Consider the following 20,274-nt stretch of genomic DNA (forward strand, 5'->3'; position numbering starts at 1 on the left):
CAGACCCCCTTTCCAGGAGTGGTACGCAGGTAGAGCTTCCACAGACTCCTACACCCACCACATCACAGCTGTGACAAGACAGAGTATTTGGCTGTGGGTCAAATATGAGGTTGGAAGGCCAAAAAGTCACATACATTTTGCAATAGGCTACGAATATGACTTGAGGAAGACACGCAGCACAGGTCTGAATTTCTCTTCTTTCTTCCACCAGGAAAAAAAAAACAACAAACCAAAACCCCAAGCCCAAAACAAACAAACCAATCAGATCTCTCCACCCTCAGAGAACATACTTCACATACATATTCCAGAACATACTTCACTAGGGCTTGTCAAGCACTCCCAGTACCTTGTACAGGAAGCAATAACAAAGTCCAAAGGATCAGACTTATTTACAATACAACTTTACACACACAAACACTCACTAATCAGTTAAAACGAGCACAGCAGCCATTAAAAAAAACCCAACAAAAACCAACCAAAAAACCCCCAAGAAAGTACAATAGAATACAAACACAGTTGTCAGGCTAAAATACTGGGTATTTGTGAAAGATCCCAAGCAAACAAGCCAGGTAAATCAAACAACCCCAATGATGATTGCAAGTGAGACAGCCCATGCAGACAACTGCTGCTGTACAGGTTAGAAATGCACCAGTCACGCTCCCTACTTCTATCAGATGCACGTTCTAGAAGTACTTGTGATGGATTCACTCTTCCTCTGCCTTCATTTGGTTCAGCAAAGCACAAAATGAGAGCCACTGATCATGAACAAGGCCTGAGGGTTTATCTGCCTTTCTTATCTCCTGCAGAAACTGGCAGATGCCACTGACAAAGGCAGGTGCCACAGGTTTCAGCTTTGCACAGCTTTTCTTAAATCTGTAATAGACTGAGCTAGAATAAATGAACTAAACCACACCAATAAAAGCATTATGCTCAATAAGAGCATAACACCAATAAGAGTAATACTCTAACTAGGAACCTAGGTTATGAGAGTAAGCTAATGCTATTCATAAAATATGCTAGCCTACTAGCAATAGAAGAGAACTACTGGCAGACAGGTTGTTTGAAAATCAGTAATGCAACCTGTATGACATTCACAGGTGCCTTTTGGAGTGCCTGGCAATATAGCACCTACTGCAGTGGAGCGTTTAACACATTTGGCCTTCCACCTCTTCCCATGCAACAAAACATAACCCTGATGTTCCCCATTGTTACACCCTCCCTGCAAGCCACCATATCCCTTCTGCAGACATTTGTATATAGAATAAATAGCCATTCTGCAGACATCTGTATATAGAATGACATTGTATAGTACATGGCTATATGCAAGCACATTATATGATTTCTAGGAAGCCAGACTCACAGCTTACCAATACCTTGGTAGATATAATACTTTGCCATTCTTGTGGCAAATGCTATTTAAATGTTACAGCTACTTAAACAGTAGCTTTCTCCCTCTCCCAACTTTTCACACCAGACACAGAGTTGCCTTCATACCCCTTCAGCTCAGGAGGGTTCCTACAGCAGGTGCAGCACAGCCAGCTTGTGGCCTGAAGACAGTACAGGAAGCTCACCCACCCAGGAAGGGAACCAAGCGTGATTATTGCTGGCAGCCTACTCCTTTTCTTGAGAGAGGAAGACAGGTGCTCCCCCCTTGGGAAGCGCACCAACCTGCAGCACCTGGAGATTGCCACTAGTCTGCTTTAGACACAGCAACAGGAATCTCTGCTGTGAGTCGTCCATGCCCTCAGCTGGAACAGCAGCACCAGCCTGTGCACCGCCTCACAGGAACCATGAGCATACTGCTACCCACGCTGATACTAACCACCACTAGGCATCACCCTTCTTGAAGCCGACAAAACATGCTCAAATCCAGCAAGACCCTCTTCTGCAGCAAAACTCTGCGCTAAGAAGGGAGAAGGCAATGTTCTAAGGAGAAGAATAGGAAAATAGAAGTGCAACCTGCAGAATGCCATTGTAAAGCGATCCAGCAGTGTGTGCTTGTCTGCTACTAGGCCCAAAGAAAATTGGGTGCTAAAAGTATAGTATACCCATCCTAAAAATAGATCAAGGAAATGGAAGAGCAGCCAGAGTTTTGTCACTAATTGTTTTTTTAACTGAGAAGCTCAAGCAATTCTGTACCATGCTAAAGGTTTAACTGGAGTTTGAAGAAAAATCTTCACTTCTAAAATGTATTTCTAACTGAACAACAGTTAATCCTTGCAACAACAGAGTCTAATTAGAGCTATCCTATGAAACCTACTATCTCCTGGGGTGAACAGTCAAGAGCACAATCACAACCGCTTGTTCTGACACTGCTGCTACTACAGTCAGATCCTCAGGAACACAAAAAGGTTAAAAATATTATGTGAGACAGGTCCTTTAAATAGGAAAGATGGACTATGACTACTCCTTTAAGACATTCAAAACACATTTGTTTCTCTGCAGTCATCAACATGGAACCTTGTGACTGCATTACTGCAGAGACTTCCTCCACATCTATCTGTAGAGGACCTCATGCTTTATCAAGAGAGTAACATTTTGGGCAGCAATTACAGTTACTATTTTATCATATCCAAGTAAGCAGCAGCTCCACAGCTTCTGCTGAAACAGCACCACCACAGCGCTGAAATGGCATGCTGCATTACTTATTTACTCTAGATTACATGAAGAATATTGAGTCCCTTTGAATACGGCTAGAGGGAGTATGGAGTGCTTAATTTTGAGAATCGAAGGAGCAATTCACAAAAAAAATAATTAATGACTCTGTGAAAGGAGCGTGTACATTCCCACCCCCCTGCAGTGGGTCTGTGCCCTGCCATTTCAGAAACCCGACTGCAGTTCTCCCTGCCGTACTGTGGCAGGAACACATGCCAGCACAGGTACGCACTCAGAGCTGGTGCTGAAGGTAGGCGTGTCTCGACACCCTGGAAACAACCCAACCCTTTTCCCCCGAAAACGAAGCTTCTCGCCGGCGCTGCTGTGGACCACGGCGGGTGGTGGAAGCAGACAGTTAGAGCTAGGGTATGCACAGGGTAAGCTCCCTTACCGCATTACAGCCCCTACTACAGCGAAGCGGTGGAAGGGAGAGCTCTGCTCCGGCGCAGCGTGCCGGCAGACCCCACCGCTCTCCGGGTGGGGATGGCCCCTGAGCACCCAAATCCCTGCAAACCTCTGAGCCGCTCCCACTCCGCAGCAGGCTCCCCGCAAGAAGAGCGCCTGGATTTCGGGGCGCTGCATCGATTCCCCCCCCCCCCCCTCTTTACCCAATGAGGATGCCAGAGAGCTCCCCGACCACCCTCGTTAATAAACAGGCTTGTTTCACTGTCCCGCCGCTCAGGCAGCTGTCCCACAGCAGCTCCGCGCTTCCCGGCAGGGCCGGATACGCGGCTTCCCCCGGGCCGGTAGACCCGGCAGAATCCTTGCAGCGGTGGGTGGCGGGGGCTGCCCCGGCCGCACACGTACCTCTGCAGAGGCATAACTTCGCAAGCCATGCTGGCCATCGGGACACCCGCTCCGCTTCTCGCCTCGCTTGTCGCCGCGCCCACAGCGCCGCCAGCGCCTCACCGCGGGGAGCCGGCGGCGCGGCCCGGCCCCGGGGAGGGGCGAAGGGGCCGCGGCCCCCGGTTGGCGGCTGACGGCGACCGCCTCACCGCCGAGGGCTCGGGCCGGCCCCTCTCCCTGCCGCCGGTGAGCGAGGGACACCCGCCCGGCCCTAGCAGACACAGGTTAACCCGCAGAGATTTAGGATGTGCGATTGGTCCGGCAAGAAATGCCACAAGCTGACGGGTAATTCCTACAGGATACCTTTTAACAAAAACATTCCACAAGGTCTTCTGTATCCCTTCTTGTAACTGAAACCGGCTCGGCCTTCTTCCTAAATGTTACCCCGGGTGATACATAGTCACCCACAACCTCCCCCGCTACAGGGGGGACCTCGTTGAGCAACCCCCTTCAGTGGAAGGTGTCCCTGCTCACGGCAGGGGGCTGGAACTAGATGATTTTTACAGTCCCAACCCAAACAGCTCTGTGATTCTACAGCCACTGTCTCTTCTCTGGGGTGGGTGTGAGGCCCATAGGCAAGGCACAGGGCATATACCTAGCCCACCTAGCTCTACGATACCATCGCCAGGCTACTATACTATCATGATACCCCCTCTGCCAGCTGCACTCAGCAACGCCGCTGCGCACACGTGCCTTCCCCATACCTAGGTGTCTACAGGGGCTGAAGCAACTGGGCCAACTTACCATCGCTTTGTGTTGCTGTAGATGCTACAGGGGTTCAGAAGGTTTGTGGTGTAGTTGGCCAACCGATTTGGACATACAGCAGAGAAGTATACAAGAGCTCTTCACTTAACATGTGAAATTGAGAGATAAGTGTTGCAGAAGCCAAACTTATTTTTACTGAGGTTCCCAGGGGGTCACCCTCAAGTGCTCCAGCTTCTACATCTGTGGCTGCTGACCAAATACTGCTGTGAAACAACAAAGCACACCATTTTATTTTGGTTGAAATTCAGGCTGGGAAGAATGGTAACAGAAGAACCCCACACAACTAGTGTGCTACTTCCCAGGACACAGCAGCCTTGGAAAACAAACAGCACTCAATCCCTAAGAAGGTCCTGCACTGAAATGTTTGGTAGCTGCTGAAAGAGCATACCCAAAGTTTTATTGCTCACCTTTGCACCTCCTCTTCCCAGAATGCCTAAGGAATTGCCTTCAATCTCATCTGACACTGGACAGAAACACTTCTGGTGCTGCCCCTCCCCGTGAACAGTTACAACCTGGCACACTTTGTGACGGGGAATCTCAAACTGATAAAGGCACATAAAAGAATGGATCCTTTCAACATTTTAGCTCTTAAAACCCCAATTCAGCACTAGGTGGTAAAACGCTAATTCTGGCAGAGCTGGACATACCAATCTTCAAAAATAAGGGTCGATATTAAAAGCATTGTCACTTTCAACCCCAGCAAGGGCTGGCATCAGTTTGGGAGAAAGCTGTGGCAAAGGCTTAGTCCATAGGCTTCCATACAGATGTAGGTCATGGGAATTAAACACGAGCTCCATGGGCCTTCTGGAGAAACAGCGCACTTGCAGGTTAGCAGAGGGTATCAGACATTTCACAGGGATGCCGAACAGATCATGACCTTTCTCAGGAGGAGGCAGAGGCGTTTTCTGTCAAAAACAAGAGCAGCAGGCAGCTGCAGCCTCAGAAAGTGGTGGTGTGGAGTGGAGACAGAGGGATCGATGGAAAAGTGGCTCCGCTTCAGTACACTGAATTGTTTAATATTTGCTCCTGTCAGCAGGCTGGCTGTTTGTAATGCTGCTGCCCGTTGCCTCAGTACAAGCCTGTTCTGCTGCTCCACAGTCAATGCCAAGCACAGCACAGGGCCCCTTTTTAGGAAAGTCAGCAGCGCTGATAAAGCACTCTGCCATCATGGAACTGGGCTGCTCTTATCTGTGGCAATTAAATGAATATCTTGATGACTTCCTATTAAATTAAATGTGCCATACGTGCTCTTAAGCAACTAAAACCATGAGAGAAAGATTTTATTCTGATACGTAAAACTGCTTCAGTATAAAACAAAAGCACCTTGTTCTGTTTCACAATTTGACAATAAATCAAATTACCTCTTCCTGGGCAATCTTTTTTTATACATACACACAATTATTCCTAGATCATTACACTTCTATAAAACTGATTGTTACCATCAGGATGCCAATAAAAAAAGATAATTTTCCACATTTAACTAAGGACCCATCTTCATGGGGAAGGAGTCAGGGTTCTCCAGAGCAGCTTGCTGAATAAACAGAAGTGGAGTAACTCAAGTAGCTGCTGTTCTCTGAATTTACACCCGAGCTCTTTGTTGTAACTTCCACGGGACCTGCCTGCAAAAACAAGCTTAGAAGTACTAAGATCCTCAACAAAGAATTCACTAACAAAACAGATGCTGTAATAACCAGAAAGAATAATTTATGGATTAGCATCAGTGAGGAAGGTTAGTGCATGGCACCATGCTAAAATCAAACAGATGCCCTGGGAGAACATTAATGTTGCCCAGGGCTCCCAGCACCATCGGCATCTTCAGATCCACCTTCTGGTTTTGTTTTCTTTTGGAGTCCCCTCAATGGTGTATCAGTTCTCTCCTTCCTTGTCTGCCTCTCACAACTCCTCCATTCTTCACCTCCCCTGTTCATGGGTAGGACCACAAGCGATGTATTTGTGGCACAAAGTAGGCAGACAAAAGCTGCAAGAAAACCGGAGTCTTATCTCCAAACAATTTCACTTCCTTCTCACTGATGTTACGTTTAAGCCAACTTGCTACTCAACAGAGGCAGGAATTCCTACCCTCCCCCTACCCTCTTACACCTTTTTAAACTTGCATAATTTGAGATGGGTTATCACATATGAAAAGTGAGATTATACAGCATTTTGTTTTGGATTTGTACTTGTTGAATTTATTCTCCCACATTAACTGCGGAATACAAAACCTCTTCTGCAAGTTTCATGCAACTATTGCATTCCTATTCTTCAGAAAGGCCAGAGTCATCTTTTGGCAGCAACAATGCACCACAGTGGCTATTTATGGTACCACCAAACACATAAAGAATGGGGAAGAAAAAACCCTTTCAGGACAGGCACAGCATTCTTTCCATTGACTGTATGGTCTTCAGTGTACTGCTAATACTTCAGTAAAATAGACAGCAAAGAATGATTTGTCTTCCAACCAAAACTGCTCTGTGATTCTACAGCCACTATGCTCTCTCTGGGGTGAGTGGGAAGTCCATAGGTAAGGCACTGGGCATGAACCTAGCCCACCCAAAGCTCTATCACCAGGCTACAATATCATCAACAATATCCCCCTTTGCCAGCTGCACCCAACCACGCTGCTGCAGTACCAACACATAGCGCCACACTTCAGCACCTACACACCAAGGCAACACCTGGGTTCAAACTATTTGTTCTGCAAGTTTCTTACTGAGATTCAACAAAGGAAAAAAGACACTGGCAGGAACTAAATATGAATAATCACTTCTCTCCACCACCACTGATGTTTAGAGAATGAACACGTTTGGAAATGAAGTGTCCTGCCAATCATCATTACTGAAGTGCTTTCTCTTCTTTCTTTCCTTTTCATACTTAGCTGCACACCAAGTAATTTTCTCAGCATATGAAGCAGCAATAGAAGAGATTCTATGAACAGCACCAGAGGATATGAGAGATAAGTGATCTAGGTAATGGATTTCATGAGGATGTGGCCATGTCTGCCTCCTGAAAAGCAGTTATCCCTTGCCTCACTGCACTGTCATACACAAAGTAGATACTCTTAATAAAAAAATATCTTGCCTGGTCTGATAAAATCTGAAGGTTTTTAAGCTGCTGGAGTTCTGCTCAATACCACCAATGTATTCAAACAGTTTACTAACTTACGCAATAATTTCCCCCTGGCAGAAACACGAAACGCAAAGCAAAGATACCATCGTGCTGAAAATTAAAGAATGCACTTTTCAAAATACCACCAATACAACATTTAAAATGCTATTATTTATGTACACATACATGCATTGACACATGCATTTTCCTTTTTAGAGTACCTGTGCATATAAACATCTGCAATTATAAATGATAAATACCCTGGAAAATCTCCCTAGGGCCAGAAGATTTGTGTGCACACATGAAATAAGTGAGTCACATGTAAAGAGATACCATATTTGGAAACTGTAGCCCTTCATGTCCAAACAAAGCACACAGACAATTAAATAGGCCCTGTCCAAAAGAGCACAGCTGAGAAGAAAGAACAACTAGTATGTCAAAACCAGAATGTAGTAAAAGGGGATCCTCAGAAAGGGGTAAAAGTACTAAGAGTGACTTTCCAAGGCTGGTGCTAAGCCCTGTACCACTTAATGCTCTTATCAATGATCTGAAAGGAAACGTAAAATAATACCAGTGGCTCTTTCTGTATGTCATGTGCAAGCCAGTACTAGAAGTTTCATAGTTACATAGAGGAGTCAAATCTGCGGACATTATACAAGATGATGGGTACCACTGGAGGACAAAATATCACACCAGATCAGTACTTCTATCCAAGCCCTGAGTGACTGTGTGACTCAAGAAATTAACATCGTCCTTGGAGGCAACATGAATACCACACAGAAAACGTGTGTAATGTCTGTATTTCCTATTGGGGTGGTTGCTACAGAAGACCCCAATCAGTTCAGGAATTCCCATTCCCAAGCAAGCTGTAAAAACCTAAATAGTGCCCAGAGACAGCCCATGAAGCAAACACAAGAACTAAACCTCACACACTCAGTGCTTTTCGAAGAAAATGGCCCATGCATGCAGGAAACATTCATATTTTACATTCATATTCACAAGCTGAACAAGATCCAATGCCTGGGAGTCAAAGACAAATTATGACTAAAAATGAGACATTTTAAAATGGTGAGGATAATGAACTACTGATACAATTCATCAAAGATGATGGTAAATTTTTAAGGCTCTTACACCTTACAGTTGCCTCTGTAGAGAAACCACAAGCCTCAGATGTAATTTGCAGAACTCCCTTATGCATTTTCTTAACTAACACTCCTCTTGTCCAAAAAAGAAGCAGGTTGCTTGCAGCTGACTTCATTTTACCCCTTTTATTTTTTGCAGTGGTAGAGAAATACCAGCATTGTTGGTGTATCTGTGGGGAACATACTGTTTTTTTTTGCACTGCAGCTCTTCTGTTCCTTCCTATAACTTGGATGCCAAATTATCTTTCAAACAAAGCTAGTTAAAATCCATTAAGGAGAAAACATATTCCACAATTGTTCCTTAAACTTGCTGGGACAGGTGAAAAGTAAACAGCAAGCTGAGAGCTTCTCAGAGCTTCAGGTTCTCAGAGTTCCTGATCTCAGCCAACAGATAAGCATGCAAACACATTTCTCAGCAAGAGGGACACCCCAAGCTCCCAGGAGACCTGGATTAGCTGCTGTGGCTGCTCTTCATTAAGCAGCAGTGTCCTTTAAAGCACTGCCACACCCGCTTGTCAGCTGCTTTGACTTGTTCCAAAGGACTCTCGCCCCATGGGACAGCCCACAAATTATTTCTTGGCCTCCCTCCTGGAGAAGGGGGAGGACTGGGAGTAGGTTCCTAAAGGGTTTTCTGGGAAAGCATCAAGTAATGAATGGTTGTGCCAGCTAATCTGCTGTGGGAACGGGGTAAAGCATGCTGTGCAGTGGGTCACTAGGTTCTTCACTTGCACCAGTTAGTTCAAGTGCCAGAGCATGGGAGAGCAAGCAAACAAACAGGAGGAGTCTGGTTATGTACAAGTTATTTTCAAAGCAGGCTTTTTCCAAAGCTCTGCTAATCTCATGCAATTCCCAAACATTATTGTCTAATGAAACTTCTCCCACTCCTAAACCACTGTTTTTATAAAATGGTCTGCACAAAGACCCTTTAAATATTCAGCTGTTTCAAACTAATGAAAATGTTTGCCACAGAAAACACTGAAGAAAATGGTATTCTTCAGCAAAAAGATTCTAAATTTTTTTAAATGAGCCCTTGGTACTCCCTGCATTATTTATACTCCCCACAAAAAAATGTCACTGGTTCCACAGTTTCCCACCTTCCAAAAATATCCTTCCAATTCCCTGCAGAATTACTATCCTTTGAACTCCATGCCTCTGCACCCACTGTATTTCCTGCTTTCTAAAGGATCTTCAACCAAAATGCTTGTAGTTCACCCCAAGCCTTCTGAAAATAACAACCATATCAGAAGGGGCTGCGCAAAGTGGAGGAGCAGGCCACGCCATTCATGTTTGGTGCACGTGGTTTTTTACTCCACTGAAAGATAAACTGCTGTCCGCGTTGGCAAGACAGGCAGCCTGGCAGAGTCACCCTCCAGAAAACCCCCCTAGAAATAGCTCTTCTTCTTCAGCTAATGATGTAACTGAAAGGAGTCCTCTTCCTGCACAAGTGCCCCAGCAGCCAGTCAGGCTCCCTGGAGAGGTGGTGGGAAAAGATGACTCTGTGGAAGAGGCCGAGTCTGGCTGGGAAGCACTAAGAGAAGAGTGAGCTGCATGAGAACAATTCCATCTCTCTGCCTAGACCTACAAGATGCATCTGACATGGAAGCAAAGGACATCCTGGCTAAAAGACAACTCCGACCAGAGCTATTCAAACCTGACTGTGTTTGGCTGGAGCACAGCCCTCTCAGGCCAGCCCCACAGGGCTTTTACCTGCACCCAGCTGTGCAGTACATCAAGAAACACAAATTATTGTTTATGTGCTCCCAGATACAGTGATGCTGGGCTCAGTTAGCTCAGCTCACTGCTGTGCCCTTTATATGTGACATCAACTTTGAGTCTAACCATTCCATATGGGTCCAGGCTGTGCAAACCCTCTCCTATCCTGCTGCAGGCCAGCCTGAGCAATGTTAGGAGTGGCACAAGCGCATATGGAAGGGAAACAAAAGCACAGTGTAAGCCTGTATTTAGTTCTCAGGAACATTAAAATAACAAGAGAAAGGGTAGGTAAACTTGCAACTTCCCAACCCACCTTTCACTGTCCTGGCAAAAAAATCCAAGTTTTTCTACCCAAGGGGCATAAATCCAGAAAAACCTAATGAGAGCTTAGAGTAAACTTATTTTCTGTGATGCTCAGTAGCCCTCTCAGAATGGTGGTCACTTGATTATTCCCCCCCCCAATTTGACACTTTCTGGAACTTCTGGGTGGTGTTTTTTTTTTTTGTTTTTTTTTTTTTAAGGAAGCATCTATAAACTTTATAAAACATGGTGCACTGTTAACAGTGCTCCCAAGAGAGTAATCATTTCATGGTGGTTAGGTGGTTCCTAACCATAATGCAGGATGGTTTACAATACAATAAAAATGTTATTTTATTAGACGTTAATCCCTCCCTACATGACTCAAACTTTCTGAATGCTGAGAGCTAGGAGACTGTGAAAGGGCCTGTGGAACCAGTGGTGGAATCTCCTGTTTCCAGCTGTCCTGTCAAAGCCTTAATGACTGAAAGTCATTAACATTCAAATGGCCTCCAGTAATTTCTTTGCCATTACCTAGTGGCTTCTCTTTGGAGTCATCCCTAGTGCAAATACGCTTCTTACAGCAGGTGTGGAACGAAAAGGAAAGCTTTGGTACAGAAAGAGAACTATCTTTACACTTCCTAACTGCAACCCTCTCGGAACAGGAGGAAGGCACTGAGCCAGTGTGAGAAAGTGCACTTTGCAGATAATCAGTCAGTCTGGGATCACATTCCTCAACAGATAAAATGAGAGGAAATCTCTCATGGCCACTGACCATGAAAGAGGAGGAAATTTTACAACAGTGAAAAACCTCAGAGGCAAATAGATGCAAGCAAAGTGACAAGAGCAGTGAGTCAGCCAGCTGACCACCTCGATTAAAAATACACACGTGTGCCATGGGAAGTCACAGCTGAACTCAACAGCCTACACTGCAACGTGCTGAACACAGCGTCCAAACGCACAGCTCTTTCAGCTCAATGGGAAATGGCAGCAGCAAACAAGCCTGGCTGAGAACTCTGTGACCTCTGCCCACTGATCTTCCTGTGCACTGCCTGCAGGACGCAGGCCCAGGTCCCCTCTAGGGAGCCGCACAGGAAGGAGCACCTCACAACTTCAGGTGGTAGAAAACTGCTTGCTCTGCAAAGCTACCGGAAACCAGGCATGCACTGCTGAGCCTCCTGAGCTGAACAATGCACCAACCACTTCAACAGACAGGCTGAGGAAGTTAAAGGAGAAGGAACTACCCACTTCAGTAAGAATATGTCAAGTAGCAGTGCAGAGGCTCTGCCTCTTCCCTAGTTGTAGTAAGACTGTTGTAGTGATGGGTGTCTTGGGTTTTGTAAACACCAATATTAAAAGCTCGAAGATTTCCAAGGCTGGCTTAAATTCCTTATCCACTGCCTGTTCTCCCATAAGAGGCCACTGATTCTTGTGCTTGAAAATTACTTTAGAATTTTCACAGACATTTGCACCTTATTTTCCACTGCAAAGACCATTATCTGACCCAGCTGGTACCAGAAAACCACCAGCCTCATGAGATGAAGGGTCTTACTCCTCACAGTAAGACAAAAAATGGAACAAGATTACGAAAGAAAGAATCCTTCTAGCTGAGAAGGCAATGCCTGAGATATAAAAAAGGAGTCAGTTTTTTCAGCTTTGTTACACAATTGCTGTGAACTTACTGTAGTTCCTTTCTGGTTTCTAAGGCTGCTGGATGCTGTCCCAGGAAACAGGAAAAGCCAATATACTTGGCTCACGGACTGAAAGAACAACTTTTGTTTCCATACGCACATTATGGCATTAAAGTGCTGCTTTCTACATCTGTCAACAGATCTTTGTTTCCTTTATGATTCTTGTTGCTTCCAAGATGAACCTCTGCTTCTGTGGCACATGACAGGGTATCAGATTCAAAATGCTTTCCATCCCACAAGTCACTCTCTTTGCACAGAGAGGCAAACAGGAAGGTTTGAATAGTGAAATGGACAAAGCCTAATCTAAAGGAGTAACTTGTGCAGGGTGGAAAAGAGAGGGCAAATGCTTGGAAAAGTAAACTGAAATCCACCCAGGTGACTTGCATGGAAAAAGATCCACATAATTACATGTTTCTGTGTCTGTCATTACATCTCTACCTACAGGGGAGAAAAAACCTGGAAGAGCTCAGACCACACCCTGACTTGCCATTCACAGTCACCTACCTCGGTGAGACACATCACATTTCTTTGTGTCTGTGTTTTTTAGAAAACTGAATGCTTTTCTTAACAACTCATTATGTAAAGCAGTTCCTACTGCCAGCATCTCACAATGCAAGAAAGAAGGGAACTGATTGCATAGGAGGGTGGAGACAGATGTACTCTCAAAGTTAAGTGAGTCAGCTTGGAAAAACTAACTCAACACAATCTAAAGAGAGACAGTGACAAACAGCAACAATACCTTACACACAGAAAATCCTTTCTGAGGGCTCAGAGCAGGGCCCACCAGAGGCTGCTGCCGAACGATGCAGAAGGCAACTGCCCTCACCACCTCCTCACTGGCCTCATTCCAGACCTTTGCTGCTTTCCTGAGCAGTTTTGCTGGAAAGTCCATAGCTATAGAGTCCAGGGCAGCCTTGTCAGCTGCCTGGCTGCAATCCCTTATGTAAACCTGGCAGCGAGGCTCCTAAGTGATAAGGCAAATTATTGCTTTGGTTAGGGACTGAATGTACTGGCATTACAGACTTCAAAACAAAAAACCCCAAACCTAAACAAAAATAGTCAGCTAAGCAAACAACACCAGCCCCCCTCTGCTTAATTTGTTCTGGCAACAACAGGCACCCAAGTTCTTATCACATGCCAGATAATAATGGTAAATTTTAGCTTGTCTTGGTTTTAAACCACAGCTGCTAAAAGAAAAGCCAACAAATAGGGGAAGTGTTTATAGTAAGCACAAACTTCTCAGTGTACAAATACGTGTGTTTTTATACCTTGACAATTAACAGTGAGAACATGGAGTGTCATTAAGAGGGTGCAGCAGGGTACATTAACCCAACTCTTACTTTAGAGAGGCAACTATAGCATGTGAAGCCTTGACTTGCAGGACATAGGCCAGATATAAGGATCTCTGTGAACAAAAGGCTGATATAAACAAACCTTCCCTTTGAGAACATGAACATGTTAGAAAGCCGGCACGGGTTATCTGTGCTGGCAAATCTCACTGCAGCTGTGACTACAGCCACAAACAGGAATTTATGATCTTTGGCACACAAAGACAAGGCTAGAAAGTACTGGAGAAGGCAGCCTGCTTACTGAACAATGGTAGTGGCTGCTCTAAGCTTTGGTTCTCGGGAACTGCACAAAGTTTTTCGCAAAGTTTGACTGCTATACATGCACCCATAACCCAGCACCTGACCACTTCTAGCAACGAAGGGTACCTTTGTATATATATTCGATCAATATATAACAGCATTGCAAACTGCAGGGTGCCCTGCCACTGAGGGATGCTCCTTCAAAACAGTACCAGAACTGCAAAGAGCTGCAGCTCCAGGCAGAACAGTCATATACAACAGCAAAGCATATTTTAGTGCCCTTTCCTGAGCAACAGATCCAGGACATTGACAACAAAAGTCTGCAGACAGCAGGCACCTCTGAGCCAGCATAAGCCAAGAGATTTCTGGTCATCATCAACAATCCCCTGCCTCACATTTTGGCTGCAAGAAGCATTTTTCCTACTGCCTGAAGGCTGTCTCTTCGCTTGTACATGAAGTTTGGCACTAAAGGCTAAGAGCATTGCTTGTAAGAGGCCCTCCTACCTTTGTGTTCACTTACATTTTAATATATCCTGTCCCTGAAGTAAAATCCATTTGAATGTTATTTGAAGCACTAAGTTTTAGTACCCCTAGGCAGATCTAAAATCATTCCAGTTTCTACTGCAGTTATGTATACCTCTTCTGAACCAGAGTTTTGAGCAGACTTTGTCCTAGATAGTAGAAAGAAAGAGGGACCCAAAAAGGGACTCCGAGCTTCACAGAGCTGCAAGCCCATCCTAGCTCCCTCTCACTGAAGGTCTGGTAAGATCGCAGGGAGCCCTGGTCCCTTCTTTCTAGTCCCAAAGCTGCTGCCCCACCCTGACTCATGAGGTCTGCAGTGTGGGTCTTGTGGCTCTCAACCAGGTAAAGATAAAGTATGTGTGTGGTTCCCATGGTCTGAAAGTTTGGCTGCCCTGCTCTAAAGTTCTGCACAGGAGTGCTTGGAAAAATGAGATAAGTGTCACAGAAATACATATCAGGCTGCATATTGCCTGCAGACCTTCATGCTTCTCTCAGAGAACTCCTTCCTTCCTTCCTCCCTCCCTCCCTTCCTTTCCTTCCTTTCTTCCTTCCTTTCCTTCCTTCCTTCCTCCCTTCCCTCCTTTCTCCACTGTTTCAGGATTTACTCAAAGACTGCATTACAGGTATGGTTTCCTGCCACTGCCTAATGAACAGTTTGTCCTTGGCATACAGAGGCAACTTTCAAGAGAACACATACATTATGTGCTAGTGGGGATTATGGGTACATCTAGTTAATCCACCTATTTTGGTGAGAAAAAAAGAACATGCCAACTTCACAAATACAATTTTCTTAGGATAACAGGTGTGAACAGAAGGTGATCCAGGTTTTACGCCCTGCACTATGTTTTGACTGTTACTGATGTATCACGTAATTCAAATGACAGCAGCACCTTCAAAAATTTCCTGCCATGAGGAATCATACCTGTTAGAAGGCATAACATGACTTCAATGTTTAAAGAACTGGTAAGCTATTCTAGAAGACACAGTCATAACTGTAGCTGCTACTTATTATGCAGATCTTCATTTTAAGGCTAAGTGTATGAAGACACATGCTGAAGGGTATTTTAAATAGTATCAAAATTAACTAATCAACCAGAAGTCTTTCACTTTCTCCCTAAAAACCTCTGCTCTAGCGTCAAATGAAACTGACTGAAAATATATTAAAGATTACAGCCCTGGGTGGGTGGATGGGTGGGCTTACAGGCTTACTGTGTGCAGCTATTTCTTCACTGTTACACTTGCAAGCCTGCTAAAGGTGGAGTTCTGTATCTACTGTTCTGTGCAGCCCTTCACCCTCTTCTAATCCACCCATATCACAGTATCTGAGCATAGAAAGGGAACAAACCACAGGCGTTTTCATGAGACAGCAAATGATTATCATTGCCAAGAACAACCTTTATTCTTTTCTAACAAAGATCATATGATAACTGAGCAGATACAGTCATTTCACTAAAATGTATCAGATAATTACATATAATTAATGATAACATTTATTTAAGAACTGTTAGTACCTTGTGACACAACTCCCCTCAACAAGAACAGTAATGTGTTTGCAAAGCATTTTATGATCTAGGTCAGATGACAGAGTCCTTTTGCTGAAAAAGGTGAAAACTCCTAATGTAGCCTTGCACTGAGATGATACCAGGTAATATCTCAATGTGAGCCTAGGTTACACAGGAGTGACACAAGGCTGCCAACAGCATGTTTAAAAACACTCCTGATATATCAGAGCACTCCATTAATGACAGAGAATTTGGGTTTCTGACTATTGTATAGACAGCTGTCCCCCAAGTGTATTAGGCCTGCAAGAGACCTCTCTTCCCTCTTAGGGATGGTCCAGGGCCTCCTCTCCATCCTGCCCTGCCCAACAACCTGCCATCCTAGAGCACGGTCAAAACCAGCAAGCACTATCTACTCCTTCTTTGGGAGCAGCACTAGATCACTGACGGAAGTACTGGAAGCTAACAGCAGTGCAGATACTCAATTAAGTAAGTATGTATAAATGCGTGACACAGGACAGAAAATGAGGGCATTATTGAACAAAATGGGATCGCAAAAGAATTAATGTCTACAGCTTATTAATTTCCCAGGTAAAATAAGAGAGGCAGACAGAGATGAAAGATCATCTGAAGGCTTGAGCATTGAGATTAGGCTTCTGCCTAATTACAAACACATTGGTGCTTAATGTCCTGTGTGAGTGGCTGCATGGTTCTGAGTTACTGGCTGGCCTAACTGTCCCATACTTCAACAGTACTCTTCTAAGTAATCACAGATTGATGGGAAAGTATGAATTCCTACAGCAAATAATTGTTTTTTGAGGACTGTTCTCCTGAAAGAATCACATTTTTTTGGGGCACCTCATGAAGCACATCAGTCAAACATACTATCCCAGACATGAAACTCGTAAGTCCTTTGTTTCAACTTGATTTTCCTTTACACCTTGTAACATGTAATGGAGAATGGGCAGGGGCAAACTATCTGCCAAGCTCCAGAGTACCAATGCAAGAGTCTGTAACATCTGACCCAGCCCCAACTGCTGGGCCTTCTCTTGCTGGTAGAACTGTATTGCTTTCTCAGTTTTGCCAGCTGACCTACTTCTATAATTGTTTCCTCACTCATCTCAGTTAAAAGGACCTGGATTAATGAAGATGTGTAAATTAACCTAATGTTTTCTGGCTGCAGGAGTCTTGGGGGCAGGCTTGGGGACAGTAAACCACACAGCTGATGCAGGTAGAAGTTAAAAAGCATGTGTGCTGTGAGGGCTAGAAACCAGATTTGGTGTCTATACTTCACCACCATCACAATTCAAAATCTGGTGTTACTGCATCATTTCCTAACTCATCCCACCATTATTATAACCAAAATCTGGTGCTAGTGCATAATTTGCAAGCTCATAAGGTGAGTGCTGTCTGTCTGCGCTAGTGCTGAGAATAGCACGCGTCTCCTGCTGACACAGTGGAGTCACTCAGTTACGTGTCTGGCAGCACTGCCTCTGCTTTGTGCTCTGTGTTGGTATGCAGAGACGCCGTGGTGTCATATTTCATGACATGTAAATAGCACTATTTCCCACATTAGGCCAATCCCATATTTCAGTAGCATACAGCAATTTCCCACAGTAACCTGAATCCTTTATGCACTGCACTAGACACAAGAAGAAAGGGAACAACAGACTCAATTCAATATGTTGAGAACAACAAAAATACACTGGTTCAGTGAGATATTCGGTGAAGAACTTTACAACAAACTAAACTGTCCATTACCTGTCTGCTTCACTGATAAAGTGCCAACAATCAAAACTCAAGATTCTCTTTTAGATGCTCTAGACAGACGGACTCTTACAGACAAATTCAGACAGATACTCTTTATTCTCTGTCTTGTCTGAACAACACTAGTACTTATCATTATTCCTGCCAGAAAGAAAAACCCTCAAAAGCCCCTTCCTTTTTGGATTAAGAATGGGAATAAAATCAGCTACCTGTTAAGACCTAAATGGGGAAGATCAAACATGCTTGCATCCTGTGCTCGGTGTAATTTCTAGTGCCTGATCTTAGATCAGTCCTGTCCATCTGCACTCCTTCACCAGCCAGCCCACCTTCATATGCTTGAAAATTTGTAATGGGAAGGCAAACTAAAGCACAGAGCTGGCTTTGTAAGGAACCCGTTGGACTATGTGGCTTTAACAGGGGTACGCATGTTAATTTGCCTTATACCCCAGCATACTGACTTTGTAAGCATGAAGTTTTCAAAATGCCCAGAGCTGGTGGTGCAGGTACAGAACAAACACAAAGGAAAAAAGGACCACTAACCTGGAGAAAAACACATCACTGTTAATGAAGGAAATTTCATCTGTTAAATCCATCTCCTTACAACATGAACCACCATCTGCCAAGCGGAGGCTGACCTGAGGTATTCCATCTGATAGGCCTGGTTGTGGCACTAGGCATGTTTGGCCGGATCCTTCCATTGTGGACTTTGTCATCTACAGAAGTAAAGAGAGAGAAAAATGAAGCATGAAAGGAAGAAAGGACAGAGCAGCCTTTTCAGATAATCTAACAAAAAGACATACCATACCAGTGTATAAACAACAAAGAATATGACAAGGTGAGAAATAACAGTATAGAATACATATGAATCAGACATTCTGTTTGATAAAGACTATTTAAAGAAAAATAAAGGTGTGTCTATGGAAAGAACAGGGGCTCTTTCCATAGGTCGCAAGATTTAAAAAAGGAGGGTAAGTAAAATAAACAGTTATTTTCTGAATCACAGAAAACTTCCCATTGAATCTGATTTGCTTCTTGACACAACTAGAGAAACAGATGGTAAAGGCAATCATACACCTCTTCTCCTATCTTTTTTAATTTCAAATGACGTCAACATTTTACCCTGGAAGGAAATTTCTTAGACTGAAAATTCTGCATTCATGTTCTTTGCTGAGGCAGCCAGGACACAGAGCTGGAAGTTCAGCTCCCTAAATCCAAGGCAAAGTTTCTAAGCATCACTGAGCCCATCTACATGAAGCCAGGGATCTTGCTCTGCCCTTTCAGCACAAGCATACAGAACACAAGAGGAGACAGTGCTGCATTAGATGGGTGTCCAGTATCAGCAGCAGATAAAGGATGCTTAGGGGGGAAAGAGCAAGTTCAGAGGTCTGTCCCTCATGCATTGCCACAGCTTTTAGCAATCTGTGCTTTGGGTTTTTTTTTGACTTAAGAGGTTGCACCTGGATCACTGTGTTATAAGCAAACATTGAGGCTAATCTTTGTGCTCACATTCAGCTTTCTCCTGTGTTCCCTGCTATGTTTAGCCTTTGCAAGATCCTATGCCTGGGAGTTTCACATCACATTTCACAACAACATTGTTACACACTAATTAAAGTTATATAAGAAAAGTATTTCTATTTTAGATAGGGTGACAGATGTTCTTTCCCCTGTTTCTGAATTATGAGAATTTGCAAATAATAGTTCCTCACTCACCTTCTCCATACCATTCTTGACTTTATACTACTCCAGCAGTTGTCTCTTATCAGACAAAAAAACCAAAACAGCTTATATAGTCATCAATTTTACAGAAGTATTCTGATGTGTTTGATCCTTTTTGATGCTTTTCTCTACACCTTTTCTTTCACCTTCCGTAGCCAGAGCTGCAGGCAGCATTATATAAGTAGGCAGATTTAGTGGTGGCTTCTTATCAAAACCCAGCATTTTATTTCCTTTCATGATTGCTTACTGATCTGACAGCTTTGTGATGTTTCAGCAGCATCAAGAGCTCTTTTCTGAAAACAAGATCTAATTTGGAGCTCATCAGTGTACGCATTTATTTAATTTGTGGTTTGTGGGCATAAGTTACCATAGAGTGATGGAAATTCAACTTGTAATTCTTTTCAGCCAGTACAGAGTAAATTAGGAGCCTTCTGTAAGTCCCTGTAGCCAGCTTTTAGTTTTTCCTACCTTGAGTAAGTTTCTAATATCAGCACATTCAAACTCTTTCTGGGTCATTACTGAAGTGGTTGAATAGCACAGATTCCAACAAAGATCCCTAAGGGACTCCAAGGAACCCTCTCTCCACTGATAAACCAACCATGTGTTTTTACTGCTTTCTAATTATTAATCCATAAAAAAGTCTTTTCTTCTTATCACAAGACATCTTTGCCTCTTAAAAACCTTTGATAATCCTATCAAAACCTTTTGAAAATTCAAGTGTGCTACATTGACTACACCTATTCACATGCTCACTGTCTCCTCTGTGACAATTTTTTCTCTAAAGAAGTAATGCTGGTGCTTCTTAATGACTCCAATTATCCATTTGTTGATTAATTCTGCTGCCTGCTGCAGTTTCTGCAAATCTGCTGCACAGTAAGTCAGACTTTCCGGATCACTCTTGAACCCTTTTCTTACCTGGCTTACCCTAAGAATATTAGGAAAATTCTTGGTGCTTCCTCTGTTTTAT

The 20,274-nt window shown here is 44.0% G+C and overlaps 1 protein-coding gene across 10 annotated transcripts in view; it reads right to left on the bottom strand.

The window, feature by feature from the left end:
• FAM13A (family with sequence similarity 13 member A) overlaps positions 1-20,274 on the bottom strand; it is a 132,944-nt gene that overhangs the window by 57,423 nt on the left and 55,247 nt on the right. For 6 of the 10 annotated variants that reach the window (XM_057418011.1, XM_057418006.1, XM_057418010.1 and 3 more), the window contains exon 6: positions 18,132-18,304. In XM_057418011.1, coding sequence (XP_057273994.1) covers positions 18,132-18,304 — 173 coding nt within the window. Of the gene's footprint in view, positions 1-1,494; positions 1,544-3,462; positions 3,581-18,131; positions 18,305-20,274 lie in introns of those variants that run through there. The other 4 variants (XM_057418014.1, XM_057418012.1, XM_057418013.1 and 1 more) reach the window with 3 other exon arrangements.

This window comes from Pezoporus wallicus, unplaced genomic scaffold (genome assembly GCF_028554395.1).
Source record: "Pezoporus wallicus isolate ANWC-B61680 ecotype Strahan unplaced genomic scaffold, APGP_CSIRO_Pwel_v1 contig_6999, whole genome shotgun sequence".
NCBI classification, from domain to species: Eukaryota; Metazoa; Chordata; class Aves; order Psittaciformes; family Psittacidae; genus Pezoporus; species Pezoporus wallicus.